This window comes from Anabrus simplex, chromosome X (genome assembly GCF_040414725.1).
Source record: "Anabrus simplex isolate iqAnaSimp1 chromosome X, ASM4041472v1, whole genome shotgun sequence".
Taxonomy (NCBI): Eukaryota; Metazoa; Arthropoda; class Insecta; order Orthoptera; family Tettigoniidae; genus Anabrus; species Anabrus simplex.
This window is the reverse complement of record NC_090279.1, coordinates 162,648,797-162,664,942: the sequence shown is the minus strand read 5'-3', so window position 1 is coordinate 162,664,942 and position 16,146 is coordinate 162,648,797. Positions and strand designations below refer to the sequence as shown.

The window sequence follows — 16,146 nt, the reverse complement described above, 5'->3', positions numbered from 1 at the left end:
ATAATTGAGTTAAATAATGTTGACATTCCTTTTACTCTTATTTCCATTGTTATCAGCAACAATAAAGTCCTGCATGTTGTTTTACCTAGTTTCAAATATTACAAGAATACCCAGCGTCATATCTCTTAGGTAGTCTTTATTTCACATGCAATAATATACTCAACAATAAGAACTATAGCATGATATACTGTAACCTTGTTCACAGAATTTTTTATAATAATAATAATAATAATAATAATAATAATGTAAAAACAGAAAAGTATGCAATGTATTACAAAACTAAAGAAAAAATACAGAATGAACTGTTCAGCTTTCCTTTTATTTTCCCAAGTCTAGATGTTCGAAGCATTCATGACAATCATTCTTCTGTGTTCCGGAGAGAAACGTTTCTTACACTTCTTGCAACTGTGCCTTTTCATTCTAGTGATCCTTTTCAGTTTAGCAAGCTTGCAAGTGTCACATCTTTTCTTTTCAGCAAGTGGAGGAAGGGTAGTTCCAGTGGCTATTGCTACTTTGTCTTGCTCTGCAAGGTAGGTACTTTTCAAGTTGAAATGCAGTGTCAAATGGAGACCTGTTGGATTCATGCTCCTTCGCCTAATCTTTTCTGACACTAACTGCTCAGATAGTGTTTTGAAAAACAGTCTCCTCCTACCGACATTCATTCCGCTCCCAATAGCCACTACTTGAGCATTTATGTCAGCTACATTCAACATAGCAAAGAAAATAACTAGTGGCCAACGTGTAGTATTTCGGGCTACAATGTAACTCCCACACATTTTATCCACGACATCTACAGTACTCCACCCTTTGTCCCGCTGTAGCATGACATAATTATAAGTTTGTATTTTCTCCAGTTTCATCATCATTCGAGTCGTCATCTAAATGATGACTGAAAACGAGTAGGACAATTCTGTTTTTCTTAGGAACATAGGAGATTAAAGTGGCATGTTCATTGAAACCAAACATTGATGACGTTACCGCCCTTTGTTTCACATTCATACGCTCAGCTGGCAGACATCTTTTATTCTTTCTAATGGTGCTGACATAAGATAATCTCTTCTTCAACTATCAAGTTCAAGTCTATGAATCAATTATCCGTCATAATATTACGACCTGTGTTATAGATAGGCTGTGCCAACCGCTTAACAAAATCTGATGGTTTATTACCGACATGAAACGACCCCTCTGGCTGTTTCCCTGGTTAAATTTCCAAATTATGATAACAAAGTTTTTGCTTCCACTAGGGCGTATATTTTTGTTCTGTATTGGGCTGGTTTTGATGCGATATAGGCCTACTGCTTAAACCGGATCTTCCACGAAAGACTTCAAGTTTTCATCTATTATTACGAACGTCCCAAGGGAATAGTTCTTCTTACAGTTGTCAACAAATGATTGAAATACTTCCCGGATAGCTGCCAAGTTGTCTAACTTCTTACGCTTCTCTCTTGTAACCCTGTCGTCAAAACGAAAGCGACGAAGCAAAAATGTAAAACGCCTCAAATTCATAACAAAGAGGAATTTTCCCACTCCATTGTTGTCCGTGCCCCACAAGTCCCACAGCATTATTTTGTTGCCATGTAAAATACCAGCCAAATATAAAAGTCCTAAGAATGCTTTAATTCAATAATATCATTTACTTTCACATCTCTTTCCCTTTGAAAATGTCCTTTTACTTGTTCTATATACTGATTTGTATATCGAACGATATTATGTAACCTTTTGTCAATTATAAACAATTTCCAACACTTGCCTTCATCTTTTACGTGACGTGCATCACCAATAACGCCTGGCAGTTTGGTGAGCAAATTATGTGGGGGTGTTTTCTTCCTACAATTAGATTCAGGGTGCTTAACCCATTTTGTGTTTCCATCCTTCCCTGCATAAAACAGGATGTCCCTGAGAAGTGATTCATTTTCCGCTCTACTTTCCTCAGTATCGGAGATGTCTTCTCTGCTCTCAGCCGAAAGATCTTCAGTGTCAGTAACACTGTCCTCTTCATTCTGTTGCACTTTGTCAAAATTATCATCAGTAAGTAAACTGTCCATTAATTTCAAGTCAGTAGGATTGTTAAATTTAAAAAAAACCTGATGGTTACCAGCCATACTAAAAACATGGGAGGTTTAGGTCATGTGGCATCCGGTAGGTACCAGCGCTCAGTATCCCAACACTAATGTTACCAACAATGACAACTTCTCAGCTGTATTGTAAGACACTGGCAGCTATGAAGATACTGTGCGTGTAGGTTTACTAGATGCATGCGCTGTGAAGTAGGGCACGAAAAACTAGCTCTGGCGCCTTCTGTACATGGCACGACCGACGGAGGGTTAATTATAGTAAGCAGATGCTTGACGTTCAAAAACGTGTTAATTATTATTCAAGTCTTACACTTTCAACCATATGACAAAACGCGTGTTTTAGAAAGAAGAATAGCAAATCCAGCACATGATACAGGTGGGGTAACAGAAGGATGGAGTCTTGAAGACATTAATTGATTACTTCGTGATGGAAATTGCAAGTCGCAGTTGATGGATGACTCTACCGGGAAAAGCATTTGGCCGAGACTATCCAGCAGTGGTAGCGACAATGTGAGAAAACATGAAAGAAAAAAGAAAATAAGAGAGAAGGAAATAAAAGTATCGAAATTAAAAGATAAAAATGTACAGGAGATATTGAAATAAGAAAAAAGAAAATAAGAGAGAAGGAAATAAAAGTATCGAAATTAAAAGATAAAAATGTACAGGAGATATTGAAATAACAAACTCCAGCGATGGAAGTTGGAAGTGTGGAAGTGTCCAAGTTTAAAGACACATGTGTAAACTGTGCAGAGAACATATATATGTCAGAACATCTCGTCGCTACCGGGACAAAACCTCCTATGTGAAATATTTTAGCTTAGATCTTTGGGTGGTTCTTGTTTGTGGGTTACTGTAGTCACGTCCTAGTTCGTGAACCATGGGCAACGGCTGAGTGGCCTAGTAAGTGGTCCTGAGAGTCGGGATACCAGTTGCTATGGAATGGGAGTGGGCATCTCGGACATATTCTGAGTCGTGGCCCTCCTTGTGCTCAGGCGGCTAGGACTATACAATCTACCGGTGGTCCATTACCCGTTAGAGGAGAGATCCTCACTTGGACTATGTGCAAGTAGGGTAGCATCCTGCTTCATGAATTTACCGAGCTCAGAACATTTTAAGCAAGCCTCGGACCTATGGGAGTAATGGAGTCCCACTCCCATTTGACAGGCGAGGGACTCCTTGGAAACAACTTGGCGAATGAAATGGAATTCCATGGGGAGCTATCAATATTAATGGGGCTTATGGAAGAAAGAAAGAAAGTAGAACTGGCTGAGTCAGCAAAGAGGATGCATCTGGATGTGCTAGGAGTAAGTGATATTCGGGTAAGGGGAGATAACGAGGAAGAGAGAGGAGATTATAAAGTGCACTTGACAGGTGTTAGGAAAGGAAGGGCAGAGTCTGGGGAAGGGCTCTTTATCAGGAATACCGTTGCACGCAACATAATTTCTGTTAGGCACGTAAATGAGCTAATGATGTGGGTAGATTTGTCAGTTAGAGGAATTAGGACTAGAATTGTCTCCGTGTATTCACCATGTGAGGGTGCAGATGAAGATGAAGCATTGAGTGACATCGTGGTCAGGGTCAACAGCAAGGATAGAATAGTGCTAATGGGCGATTTCAAAGCGAGGGTTGGGAATAGAACTGAAGAATACGAAAGGGTGATTGGTAAATGTGGGGAAGATATGGAAGCTAATGGGAATGGGAAGCGTTTGCTGGACTTCTGTGCTAGTATGGGTTTAGCTGTCATGAATACATTCTTCAAGCATAAGGCTATTCACCGCTACACATGGGAGGCTAGGGGTACCAGATCCATAATAGACTATATCTTAACCGACTTTGAATTCAGGAAATCTGTTAGGAATGTACGCGTTTTCCAGGGATTTCTCGATGATACAGACCACTATCTGATCTGTAGTGAAATAAGTATCTCTAGGCCTAGGGTAGAGAAAGTGAAATCTGTCTGCAAACGAATAAGGGTAGAAAATCTCCAGGACGAGGAAATTAGAGAGAAGTACATGGATATGATTAGTGAGAAGTTTCGAACAGTAGACAGTAAGCAGGTTCACGATATAGAAAGTGAATGGGTGGCATACAGGGATGCTGTAGTAGAAACAGCAAGGGAATGCTTAGGAACAACGGTGTGTAAAGATGGGAAAAGGCGAACATCTTGGTGGAATGATGAAGTGAGAGCAGCTTGTAAACGTAAAAAGAAGGCATATCAGAAATGGCTCCAAACAAGGGCCGAGGCAGACAGGGATTTGTATGTAGATAAAAGAAACAGAGCGAAACAAATAGTTGTTGAATCCAAAAAGAAGTCATGGGAAGATTTTGGTAACAACCTGGAAAGGCTAGGTCAAGCAGCAGGGAAACCTTTCTGGACAGTAATAAAGAATCTTAGGAAATGAACAGTGTTTTGAGTAATTCAGGTGAACTCATAATAGATCCCAGGGAATCACTGGAGAGGTGGAGGGAATATTTTGAACATCTTGTCAATGTAAAAGGAAATCATCCTGGTGGTGTTGTGGACAGCCAATCTCATGGGGAGGAGGAAAATGATGTTGGTGAAATTATGCTTGAGGAAGTGGAAAGGATGGTAAATAAACTCCATTGTCATAAGGCAGCAGGAATGGATGAAATTAGACCTGAAATGGTGAAGTATAGTGGGAAGGCAGGGACGAAATGGCTTCATAGAGTAGTAAGATTAGCATGGAGTGTTGGTAAGGTACCTTCGGATTGGACAAAAGCAGTAATTGCACCTATCTATAAGCAAGGGAACAAGAAAGATTGCAACAACTATCGAGGTATCTCATTGATTAGTATACCAGCCAAAGTATTCACTGGCATCTTGGAAGGGAGGGTGCAATCAGTCATTGAGAGGAAGTTGGATGAAAATCAGTGTGGTTTCAGACCACTGAGAGGCTGTCAGGATCAGATTTTCAGTATGCACCAGGTAATCGAAAAATGCTACGAGAGGATTAGGCAGTTGTGTTTATGTTTGGTAGATCTAGAGAAAGCATATGACAGGGTACCGAGGGAAAAGATGTTCGCCATACTGGGGGACTATGGAATTAAAGGTAGATTATTAAAAGCAATCAAAGGCATTTATGTTGATAATTGGACTTCAGTGAGAATTGATAGTAGAATGAGTACTTGGTTCAGGGTACTTACAGGGGTTAGACAAGGCTGTAATCTTTCACCTTTGCTGTTCGTAGTTTACATGGATCATCTGCTGAAAGGTATAAAACCGAGCTCGATAGCTGCAGTCGCTTAATTGCGGCCAGTATCCAGTATTCGGGAGATCGTGGGTTCGAACCCCACTGTCGGCAGCCCTGAAGATGGTTTTCCGTGGTTTCCCATTTTCACGCTGGGGCTGTACCTTGATTATGGCCACGGCCTGCTTCCTTCCCACTCCTAGCCCTTCCCTGTCCCATCGTCGCCATAAGACCTATCTGTGTCGGTGCGGTGTAAAAAAAAAAAAAAAAGAGAAGAGAAAGGTATAAAATGGCAGGGAGGGATTCAGTTAGGTGAAAATGTAGTAAGCAGCCTGGCCTATGCTGATGACTTGGTTTTAATGGCAGATTGTCCCGAAAGCCTGCAGTCTAATATCTTGGAACTTGAAAATAGGTGCAATGAGTATGGTATGAAAATTAGCTTCTCGAAGACTAAATTGATGTCAGTAGGTAAGAAATTCAACAGAATTGAATGTCAGATTGGTGATACAAAGCTAGAACAGGTCGATAATTTCAAGTATTTAGGTTCTGTGTTCTCCCAAGATGGTAATATAGAAAGTGAGATTGAATCAAGGTGTCGTAAAGCTAATGCAGTGAGCTCGCAGTTGCGATCAACAGTATTCTGTAAGAAGGAAGTGAGCTCCCAGACGAAACTATCTTCACATTGGTCTCTTTTCAGACCAACTTTGCTTTACGGGAGCAAAAGCTGGGTGGACTCAGGATATCTTATTCATTAGTTGGAAGTAACAGACATGAAAGTAGCCAGAATGATTGCTGGTACAAACACGTGGGAACAATGGCAGGAGGGTACTCGGAACGAGGAGATAAAGGCTAATTTAGGAATGAACTCGATGGATGAAGCTGTACGCATAAACTGGCTTCGGTGCTGGGGTCATGTGAGGCGAATGTAGGAGGATAGGTTACCTAGGAGAATAATGGACTCTGCTATGGAGGTAAGAGAAGTAGAGGTAGACCAAGATGACGATGGTTAGACTCGGTTTCTAACAATTTAAAGATAAGAGGTATAGAACTAAATGAGGCCACAACACTAGTTGCAAATCGAGGATTGTGGCGACGTTTAGTAAATTCACAGAGGCTTGCAGACTGAACGCTGAAAGGCATAACAGTCTATAATGATAATGTATGTATGTATGTATGTAGATCTTTGGCCAGTAAGATTCTGTCATCTAAGGTGCAATATTGTGTGAACATTGTCAAGGCATTCTCGCTTTTCATAATGTATGTGCTGCGGGTCAGTATATCTCCAAAAATATTTTCACATAGGAGGTTTTGTCCCGGCAACGACGATCTGCAAGAGTAAAAGAAAAGGAAAGACCATGGTGGAAAGAGACAGTGAAGGAAGTTGTGAAAGAAAATAAGAAAGTAAGGCAATGAAGTGTTAATAGATTAAAAAGAGATAAAAATGAAATAATTGCAGAAAAGAGGATAGCTGGGAGAAATTCACAAGATATATGGGCTTGTAAGAAGCAAGAGAAGAGTATGCATAAAGATGAGGAAAGATGAAGGTTGACAATTATTAATACAACCAAAAAAAACAAAAAATAAAAAATAAAGAAAGCATGTTAAGATTATTTTGACAAATTCCTGACTTGTGAAAAATAGAGTGCAAGAGACAATACTGCTACAGTATGGAGACACAGAAAACGATATAACAATGTTAACAGTGGAATCAAGAGTTAAAAGGATAAAAATGAGGAAAGCAATACACACTGATGAAATCCATATGCGGCTGATACCTAAAGGAACAAAACTAAAGAAAACAAACAGTGGATGGAGGGAGGAAGTTGGAGAAGTACCATAAATACCCCGACCCAGCTGGATAAGGAGAAATGATGATAGAAATAAATGAGTTTATGGAAAGCAACATGGCACTGATGGTTTATTCACTGTAGAAACTAGTCAACTTCACATTCTTTGTTTGCTAATTTCATGATGATAATGTTTAAAGGGGCCTAACATCTAGGTCATTGGCCCTGCTATTTTCATGGCCTGAAAACAAAATTCGGGACTTTTTCATTACTTTCATGACCTGTAGACACCCTGTAACTGGTTGGATAGAAGACAGTTCGGGTTTAGGAAAATTTATTCCAGTGAGACTCTACTTGTAGGACTCCAGCAAGATAGAGCAGATATTTTACATCCTGGAGGTCAAATGAACTATACTGCTACTGATCTATCCAAGGCTTTTGATATACCGAGCGAGTTGGCCATGCAATTAGTTTTGCACAGCTGTGAGCTTGCATTTGGGATGGTTTTCCATGGTTTCCCATTTTCACACCAGGCTGTATTTTAATTAAAGCACTGAACATTTTGTTTTCCGTGGTTTCCCATTTTCACACCAGAAAAATGCTGGGGCTGTACCTCAATTAAGGACACGGCCACTTCCTCCCCATTCCTAGACCTTTCGTATCCCATCGTCGCCATAAGACCTACCTGTGTCGGTGCGACGTAAAATAAATTGTATAAAAAATGTTAACTTTAAATAAGGCCATAGCTGCTTCCTTCCCATGCTGTCTACCGTTAGTATAAGACCCATCTGTGTTAGTGCAACGTATTAAAAAAAAAAAAAAAAAAAAAGAGCAGCCTTTGATAAGGTATACATGGGGGACTGCTGACAAAAATGAGGGCTAATAGACTAAACAAAAGAGTTCTTGAATGGGTGGCTAAATTTCTAGAGTTACAGTAGGCAAAGCATTATCTGATCCTGTAACAATTAACAGGGGGATTCGACAGAGCAGTATTATTGGACCTTTATGTTTTCTTATGTATATAAATTATATGAGTAGAGAACTGAAATCACAGATAAGGAATTTTACAGATGATGTAAAAAGACCTTGACAATATAGTGAGATGAGATGAGATAGTATAATGGTAAATGAAAAGTCAGGTTGTAAGTTTCATCACAAGAAAAGTCCTCTCAATTTCAATTACTGTATTGATTGGGTGAATGTACCTCACGGGGATCACTGGGGTTAATATAATGAAGGATCTTCATTGCAGAAATCACACATCATATGGTTATGAGAGTATTCAAGAGTTGCATTACTGTAATGATTTAAAGGAGTGGATATGTAAGTCTCTGGCTGTTGTTGTTGTTTGAGTCATCAGTCCATAGACTGGTTTGATGCAGTCTCCATGCCACCCTATCCTGTGCTAACCTTTTCATTTCTACGTAACTATTGCATCCTTCATCTGCTCTAATCTGCTTATCATATTCATACCTTGGTCTACCCCTACCGTTTTTACCACCTACACTTCCTTCAAAAACCAACTGAACAAGTCCTGGGTGTCTTAAGATGTGTCCTATCATTCTATCTCTTCTTCTCGTCAAATTTAGCCAAATCGATCTCCTCTCACCAATTCGATTCAGTATCTCTTCATTCGTGATTCGATCTATCCATTTCACCTTCAGCATTCTTCTGTAACACCACATTTCAAAAGCTTCTATTCTCTTTCTTTCTGAGCTAATTATCGTCCATGTTTCACTTCCATACAATGCCACGCTCCACACGAAAGTCTTCAAAAACATCTTTCTAATTCCGATATCAATGTTTGAAGTGAGCAAATTTCTTTTCTTAAGAAAGCTCTTCCTTGCTTGTGCTAGTCTGCATTTTATGTCCTCCTTACTTCTGCCATCGTTAGTTATTTTACTACCCAAGTAACAATATTCATCTACTTCCTTTAAGACTTCATTTCCTAATCTAATATTTCCTGCATCACCTGCCTTCATTTGACTGCACTCCATTACTTTTGTTTTGGACTTATTTATTTTCATCTTGTACTCCTTACCCAAGACTTTATCCATACCATTCAGCAACTTCGAGATCTTCTGCAGTCTCAGATAAAATAACAATATCATCGGCAAATCTCAAGGTTTCGATTTCCTCTCCTTGGACTGTGATTCCCTTTCCAAATTTCTCTTTGATTTCCTTTACTGCCTGTTCTATATAAACATTGAAAAGGAGAGGGGACAAACTGCAGCCTTGCCTCACTCCTTTCTGGATTGCTGCTTCTTTTTCAAAGCCCTCGATTCTTATTACTGCAGACTGATTTTTATACAGATTGTAGATAATTCTTCGTTCTCGGTATCTGATCCCTATCATCCTCAGAATCATAAATAGCTTGGTCCAATCAACATTATCGAATGCCTTTTCTAGATCTACGAATGCCATGTACGTGGGCTTGTCCTTCTTGATTCGATCCTCTAAGATCAGACGTAAAGTCAGGATTGCTTCACGTGTTCCTACATTTCTTCTGAAGCCAAATTGATCTTCTCCCAACTCAGCTTCAACTTGTTTTTTCCATTCTTCTGTAAATAATGCGTGTTAAAATTTTGCAGGCATGAGATACTAAACTAATGGTGCGGTAGTTTTCACACCGAACTCAATTCCAGAATGGTTCCATGGTATGGGACCCATGCCAGGATTAAAGGAAAGCAGCACGATTTGTTCTGGATGTATCCAACAAAAGAGTAGTGTTATGAAAATGTTGCAAAGTTTGGGCTGGAAAGACTTTGAGACAATCTGCTTGACTACGCAGAATGTTCTGAGCTGTCATTAGAGAGATGGATTGGAGTGTCGTTAGTAAATGAATAAGCTTGAGCAGAGCTTTTAAAGATAGGAAAGATCACAGCACAAAGATAAAGTTCGAATTCAAAGGGACAAATTGGGGGCAAACATTCATTTATAGGAAGTAGAATTAGGGATTGGGCTGATTTGCAAAGGGAAATGTTCGATAAATTTCCAAGTTCTTTGAAGTCATTAACCCGTTAAAGCCCAATGTCACCTATTATCGGCACACTTTATCTTGGTGCATTTGTATACGGGGGTGAGGAGTAAGGAGGGAGCTGTCCCCGTTCTGATAGGGCTGCCAACTGAATGAAAATGAAATATGAATTGAATCGAGAATATGATCGATCAATATGATGTTTCTAAACCGTTATTATCTTAAGCCAACAACTATATCACATACACATTATATAACATTTCTTGATGCGAATCTTGTTCCTAGCATGAATTCTATACTTTGGCTTTGCTGTGTAAACAACAACAGTACTAGTACGTAAAGTGTACGCCAGATGTCACACAACGATGCTTAAGCGATTCATAGTTTGTGTTTCAAAAGTTGCCAGTATGAATCTCGAAGATTACCGAGGTTGACCGATTCAGCACTAGGGTGTAAATGCACCAAGATAAACTGTGCCGATAATACAGGTGACACTTAATAACATTTCCTGCTCATCAGGCTACTTGAACTTCTCTGCCTGTTGGAAGTATTTAAAGAGAGGTCTTATAATTTGAAATGGATCATTTTTGAACTCGCAGCCTGCACTGGTCAATCAGCTCTCGCTCAGATGAAAGAGGAAACAGATTGGACTGAAGTGGAGAAGCAACTGAAAGTTTTATGGTATTTAAAGCGTGTGTTAAAAGGTAATTTCATTTTGCATTTTATGCATGTAAATTGCTCAAATGTTCAGTAATTAAAGTGACACATTCTTAAGCAGAATATTATAATTTAAGGTTATGTTATTGCCGTGAAAAGGCATGGTGTCACCTAGAGGTGACATTGGTCACATGAAGCAGGCCTTTTTGCTCATAATATCCAATATTCACTTTGTGTTTTCTCCCTCTTTTCAATCTTATACTGGATGAGGTACTAGAAATGTTGGAAGATGGCAGTAATACTGCACCATCTATAGATGTCATTATGTTTCCTCCAAATGACGGACATTTTACGGATGAGGAAAGTGGCGATGAAGCAACTAATTCTGTCGATATCAATCCCCTTCCTGGTAGAATGTTGAGGTTGACAGTGGAAATAAATGTGATATCAGCAGATGATGGTTTTCAGATACCTTCTAATGAAATGCAGCAGGAATCGGGTCTTTCTAGGACAAATAAACCAGCATCTTCTAAGAAAAAATACAATATGTTGTGGGCAGATACAGACAGGAATTTTATTTTCCAATTGAGTGAGGTGACGTGCATGAGGAACCTTTTGAATATGACACACCGCAACTGCCTCCAGATCAGTGTTTTCAGTTACTGTTCATTGAAGAATAATCTCATTGTGAAGATGTCCTAGCTACAGTATATGCTCTGTTCAGGAACCATGTGTTAGACATGAATTCAGATGATATAAGGGTTTATATTGTTGTACTACTGGTGATCGGCTGAATGAATTTGCAAAACTATAATAATGTTTTGAGAATTAAAATCAGATGTTTTCAATAACTTAGTTTCCAACAGCATGAGAAGAAATACATTTCCAGAAATTCACCAGTATTTGCATCCTTCAGATAATATGAATATCCCCTACCCCACCCCCCAACCCCTCAACGACAAACTTTGCAAGGTATGAGCATACTTAAAATTTCTAAATCAAAACTTTGGTCAGTAATTTGAAGAGATCTGTAACTGATCTTGCAGTGGATGAAACAATGGTTCCCATTATAGTCGTTCAGTACCAAGTAACATATCCACGGAAAACCTCTACGGTTCCTTCATAAACTGTGGACAATTGCTACACGATTTGATTACCTAATAGCCTTCAAGTCTTACCAAGGATCTAAATGGGCTCAGCATCCTGGACAGTCCAAATATGCGTTAGGGGCAACAATTGTCCTCGCACTTGAAAGTAGACTACCAGCAAGCTGCAAACTGTAACTATACTGACCAATGTCACCTACAGATGACACCCCTGTATTTTAACACGTTTCCCGTAGATTCTGTTATTGTTTTGTATTTATTTTCGTAATGGTTCCTAACATAATCTGAAAGGAAATACATCGATTTATTTCGTAGATTGTGTTTGGGCTTTGACGGGTTAAAGAAAGGACTAGATAAACAACTGATAGGGAATCTGCCATGTGGACGACAGCCCTAATGCAGATTAGTGATGATTATTTGAAAAGAGCATAGTATGGCAGGTATTAAGACGATGCCCCCCCCCCAAGCCTGTCTTAGGAGTGAGAAGATAATGAATGCTACTGTTTAATAAAATCCCCATGAAGGGTAAGCAATGAGGTCGTACCCTTTATTGGTGTGTACATGTCTTGGATAGTGACAAACACCACTGGTCTAACATGTCACGAGTGCTTAGTAAAGAGCATCTCGAAGGGAGCATGACCTCACACAGTGCGGCCACTGTTCCATGAGAGACCCTTAGTCTATTAAGAGATAAGAATTTCATAGTGTTCCGTATTGAGTATGCTAACCAAGCAAAACGAAAAGCCTTCCATTATATGGGCTTAATGATTAAGATTGCTAAGTTAGGAAAGGACACCGACTTCCTGAAACAATGCATTTCCTTTAACCTTACTCCTATACTCCGCACGGCTCTACTTCTAAATTGACGTTTTGGTGGATTTTGGCTCTGTCTGGTGGTTATACGCTGAAGCATAAGCATCTAACCAATCCCAAGCTGCTATTCATATCGATTTATATCGGCAGAGCACGATCTCGAAACTCAGTTGCCAACTCTAATATTTACATTCGCCACGTGGTTAACCTATCTCGCTCAGCGTGTATGGTATTCGGTACGCTTCGCGATCTTTCGCATTTTCCTTCAGTAAATAGTGTGTTTTTTCACATTGTTGGAGGGTTCTAGTGACTGCGATCAGTGGAGTGTTCCCTTTGTAGGCCATAACCTCCTTCCTGTGCCAGCCGTTAGCGGTGAGTGATGTTTTACTTCCTCATTCTCTTTTATTCTTAATAATATATTCTCTTATTAGTGTCAGATGTTGTTAGTAAGTGTTGTTTTGTGAATTTGTTTTCAATCCATATTCATTAGTTTTTCTGAGTACGGTATTACATTTTACAAGGGGTGTTTACCGCGGTCGTATTGCATCAGCTGTTCTCGCGGGCGTAGCGCGCTGGCAACAGAGGAAAGGTGATGCTCATTTGTTTTGCGAAACTCCAATTTAGAAGTAAGGCCGGGCGGAGTATAAATTTCTTCAAGGTTGTGTTAAAAAATCACATTCTTCTCCTCCTCACAAACTTCAATGCACAGTGCTCCCTAAAGATTTTAATGCTTCACTAACAGCAACTAACAGAATTATTTTAACTTTGCGTTTTATTTATTTGTGCATTGTTTTACACTTACTTGTGATCGGCTGATGATGACCAAGAATACTGGTCGAAACCGGTACCAATTTAAATTAAATCGGACTGTAAACTTACATTTCTTATTTTAATAGTATTGTAAGGTTGAACCATTTTATATCTTCTTTTAACTTAATAGTGGGCCCTTAGTCTAATTAATAATAATAATAACAACAGTGTCAAATAAGTTACATTCGGAAGTACTGTTTACAAGTTTTTAGTGTTCCCCAGTGGATAATGAAATATTATCTGTGTTAAATTATGGGAGCGATGCCATAATGAACAATTTCAGGCAACAGTAGATTTCCTTCACCGCCTCCTTTGAAAATGTTCATTTCATGATGTTTCACTATAAAGTATAAAGATACTATTTAGGGCAGGTTGGTGGATCTGCAGTAATGGCAATGAACACTTTTGTCTCTAACTACAAGGATAGATTTATAAGATTCTACTCCTGAAATTGTGTACTTTATGCCTAAGGCTTTCACTGAAATTCAACCAATGAGAAGAAAAGCAGATTACTGACAGTAAGAAAAGAACAATAACAAGGAATAAATAGGTGTGCAGCAATATTGGGAAATGAATAAAACATTCTCAAAATTACCTGGCAAGTACTGCTGTCCTTGCATCTGAGCAGCGGCTGCAGCTGCTGCTGCATTGGCTTGTGGATAACTTGCAGGGTACCAGTATCCCATCTGTTGTCCGTATCCATAGGAGTATTGAGTGTTAGCAGGAGGTTGTCCTTGAACTTGCATGTGATTCTGATCTGATGACTCCTTCCCCCAGAAACACTTCACTGTTGTTCCATTGACTTCAGTGTTATGAGTAGCTTCAATAGCACGAGCAGCAGAATCTTTGGTTGAAAATCTAATGAAGGCATAACCTTTATCCTTGAATATTCGGATATCTAGAATAGTGCCAAATGAAGAGAAAGTTTTATGCATTAGGTCTTCTGTTAGTTCATTATTCATGAATCCTCCACAGTATACTGTAGTGTTTGTGGGGCTCGACTGGTTGTATACTTCTTCGAAAGTTGGTTGTTTGGCGGCTGTGCGGCGGGGCTTATCATTTTTGGGTGGTGGCAGCTTTCTTGTTGACCAATTTGTACGAATGCTACGGCTGCCTAACCACTGACCATTCATTGAAGCAATAGCATTCTCAGCTTCTGCTTTCTTTACAAAAGACACAAAAGCATAACCTTTAGAACGTAATGTTTGTGGATCTCGAACTATTCTGCAATTAGATATTTCTCCAAAAGGAGCAAAAGCTTCTCTGAGGGTTTGTGTCTCGATTTCAGGGCTTAGGTCACCAACAAATATGTGATAATGGTTACTGGTGTCTTGTTTAGGTTGGTTACCTGGTGATGTGGCCCAATTTACCTTCATCTCTCTATCTAGGAAGACTCTCTTGTTCATTGCGGCTAAAGCAGTAGCAGCTCCCTGATGATTCGCAAATTCTACAAAGGCGTAGGCATCATTTCCGGGCTCACGTATGATTTTGCATCCTTTGACGAGACCAATCTGTGAGAACAAGGTACAGAGCAGATCTTCCGACACGGAAGAGTCTAAATTCCCCACATACAATGTACGAGGTTGACACTCTTCACTCGCCATTCTGGATACAATAAAACACTTCCAGTTCGTAAATAAGTCTTAATATTCTACTAATTACACATGTGCACAAACACCAAGCTTGTCAAGAAACAAGTTGTCAGAAGCTTAGCGTTTTGTAGCACGGGAACCGATGCTCTTCTTTTCAATTTTTATGCCACCAACTACTGTACAGAAATACCCAATATCGTAGGATGTTACCATTTATTTTACTGATACATTAAATTGATTCATGACGGCATAAAACATAGAGATTCAATAATTATGCAAATAATAACCCGATCTTTATAAAAACTCTAATCAAGAGATCAGGTCATTCTACTTCACTCTCTTCACGTAGTTGTATCTTTCATAGATTGGCCAACCTAATTCAAATTACTCCAATGGCGAGGGGAATGAAACTAGTCAAGGTGTATGAAAGGGAAACTGGGGAGAAAAAAAAAAAAAAAAATAAATGATTTTGGTTCTGTGGATTTGTTTTCTATGCTGATGTTCATTAAAGTCATGATTGCTACGACTGTGACCCATCTTCTCTCTCTCTTGATCAAGTTCATTCACGTGGGCGTGGTGAGTTGATGGTGATGTAAAGCGGACGTTCATCTTGCCATATTGTGGGTTTACAAAATTATAACTCATCATTTTATTTTCAAAATTTGTTTATATGATCATCTTCGAAGCCTTAGAAGGGTTGCGGAAATCAAGAGGCCTAAATATCACATCACGTATTCGAATATATCGTTTTTAATTCCCTTCTCCGTATTCCTCTTTTGGAAAGCATGCGACAACTCAAGGTCTCAAAAAGGCTACACCTGATACGAACCATGGAACAAAAGATCCTCTGATATATTCCCGTTTTCCCAGCGTAACAAGAGGAAAATTGTCTAAAAGATTCCTTAGCCATGTTGGCAGTGCTGAAAATTTACACCGTAAGGAGGATATTGAAGATAGTACGTTTTCCAATGCTTGGCAGCAGTGACATCCTCTTTGGTGACATGTGTTGGGAAGGTTGGGGATCCTGCTATGGAAGAGCATGCGAACAACTTCGGACGCGTCGATTCTACATTAAGTTTACGTCGTATTGCCTAGTAGGCACCAGGCATCCAGTTGGGCA

General features: G+C 39.4%; 1 protein-coding gene across 1 annotated transcript in view; it reads right to left on the bottom strand.

The window, feature by feature from the left end:
* The window catches only part of LOC136886390 (nucleolysin TIAR), a 39,227-nt gene extending 24,053 nt beyond the window's left edge, over nucleotides 1-15,174 (bottom strand). Inside the window, exon 1 of the mRNA XM_067159166.2 lies at nucleotides 14,030-15,174. Within this exon, the coding sequence (XP_067015267.1) occupies nucleotides 14,030-15,038 (1,009 nt within the window). The 5' untranslated portion in view covers nucleotides 15,039-15,174. The remainder of the gene's footprint in view (nucleotides 1-14,029) is intronic.
* Between the last annotated feature and the right edge of the window lie 972 nt (nucleotides 15,175-16,146).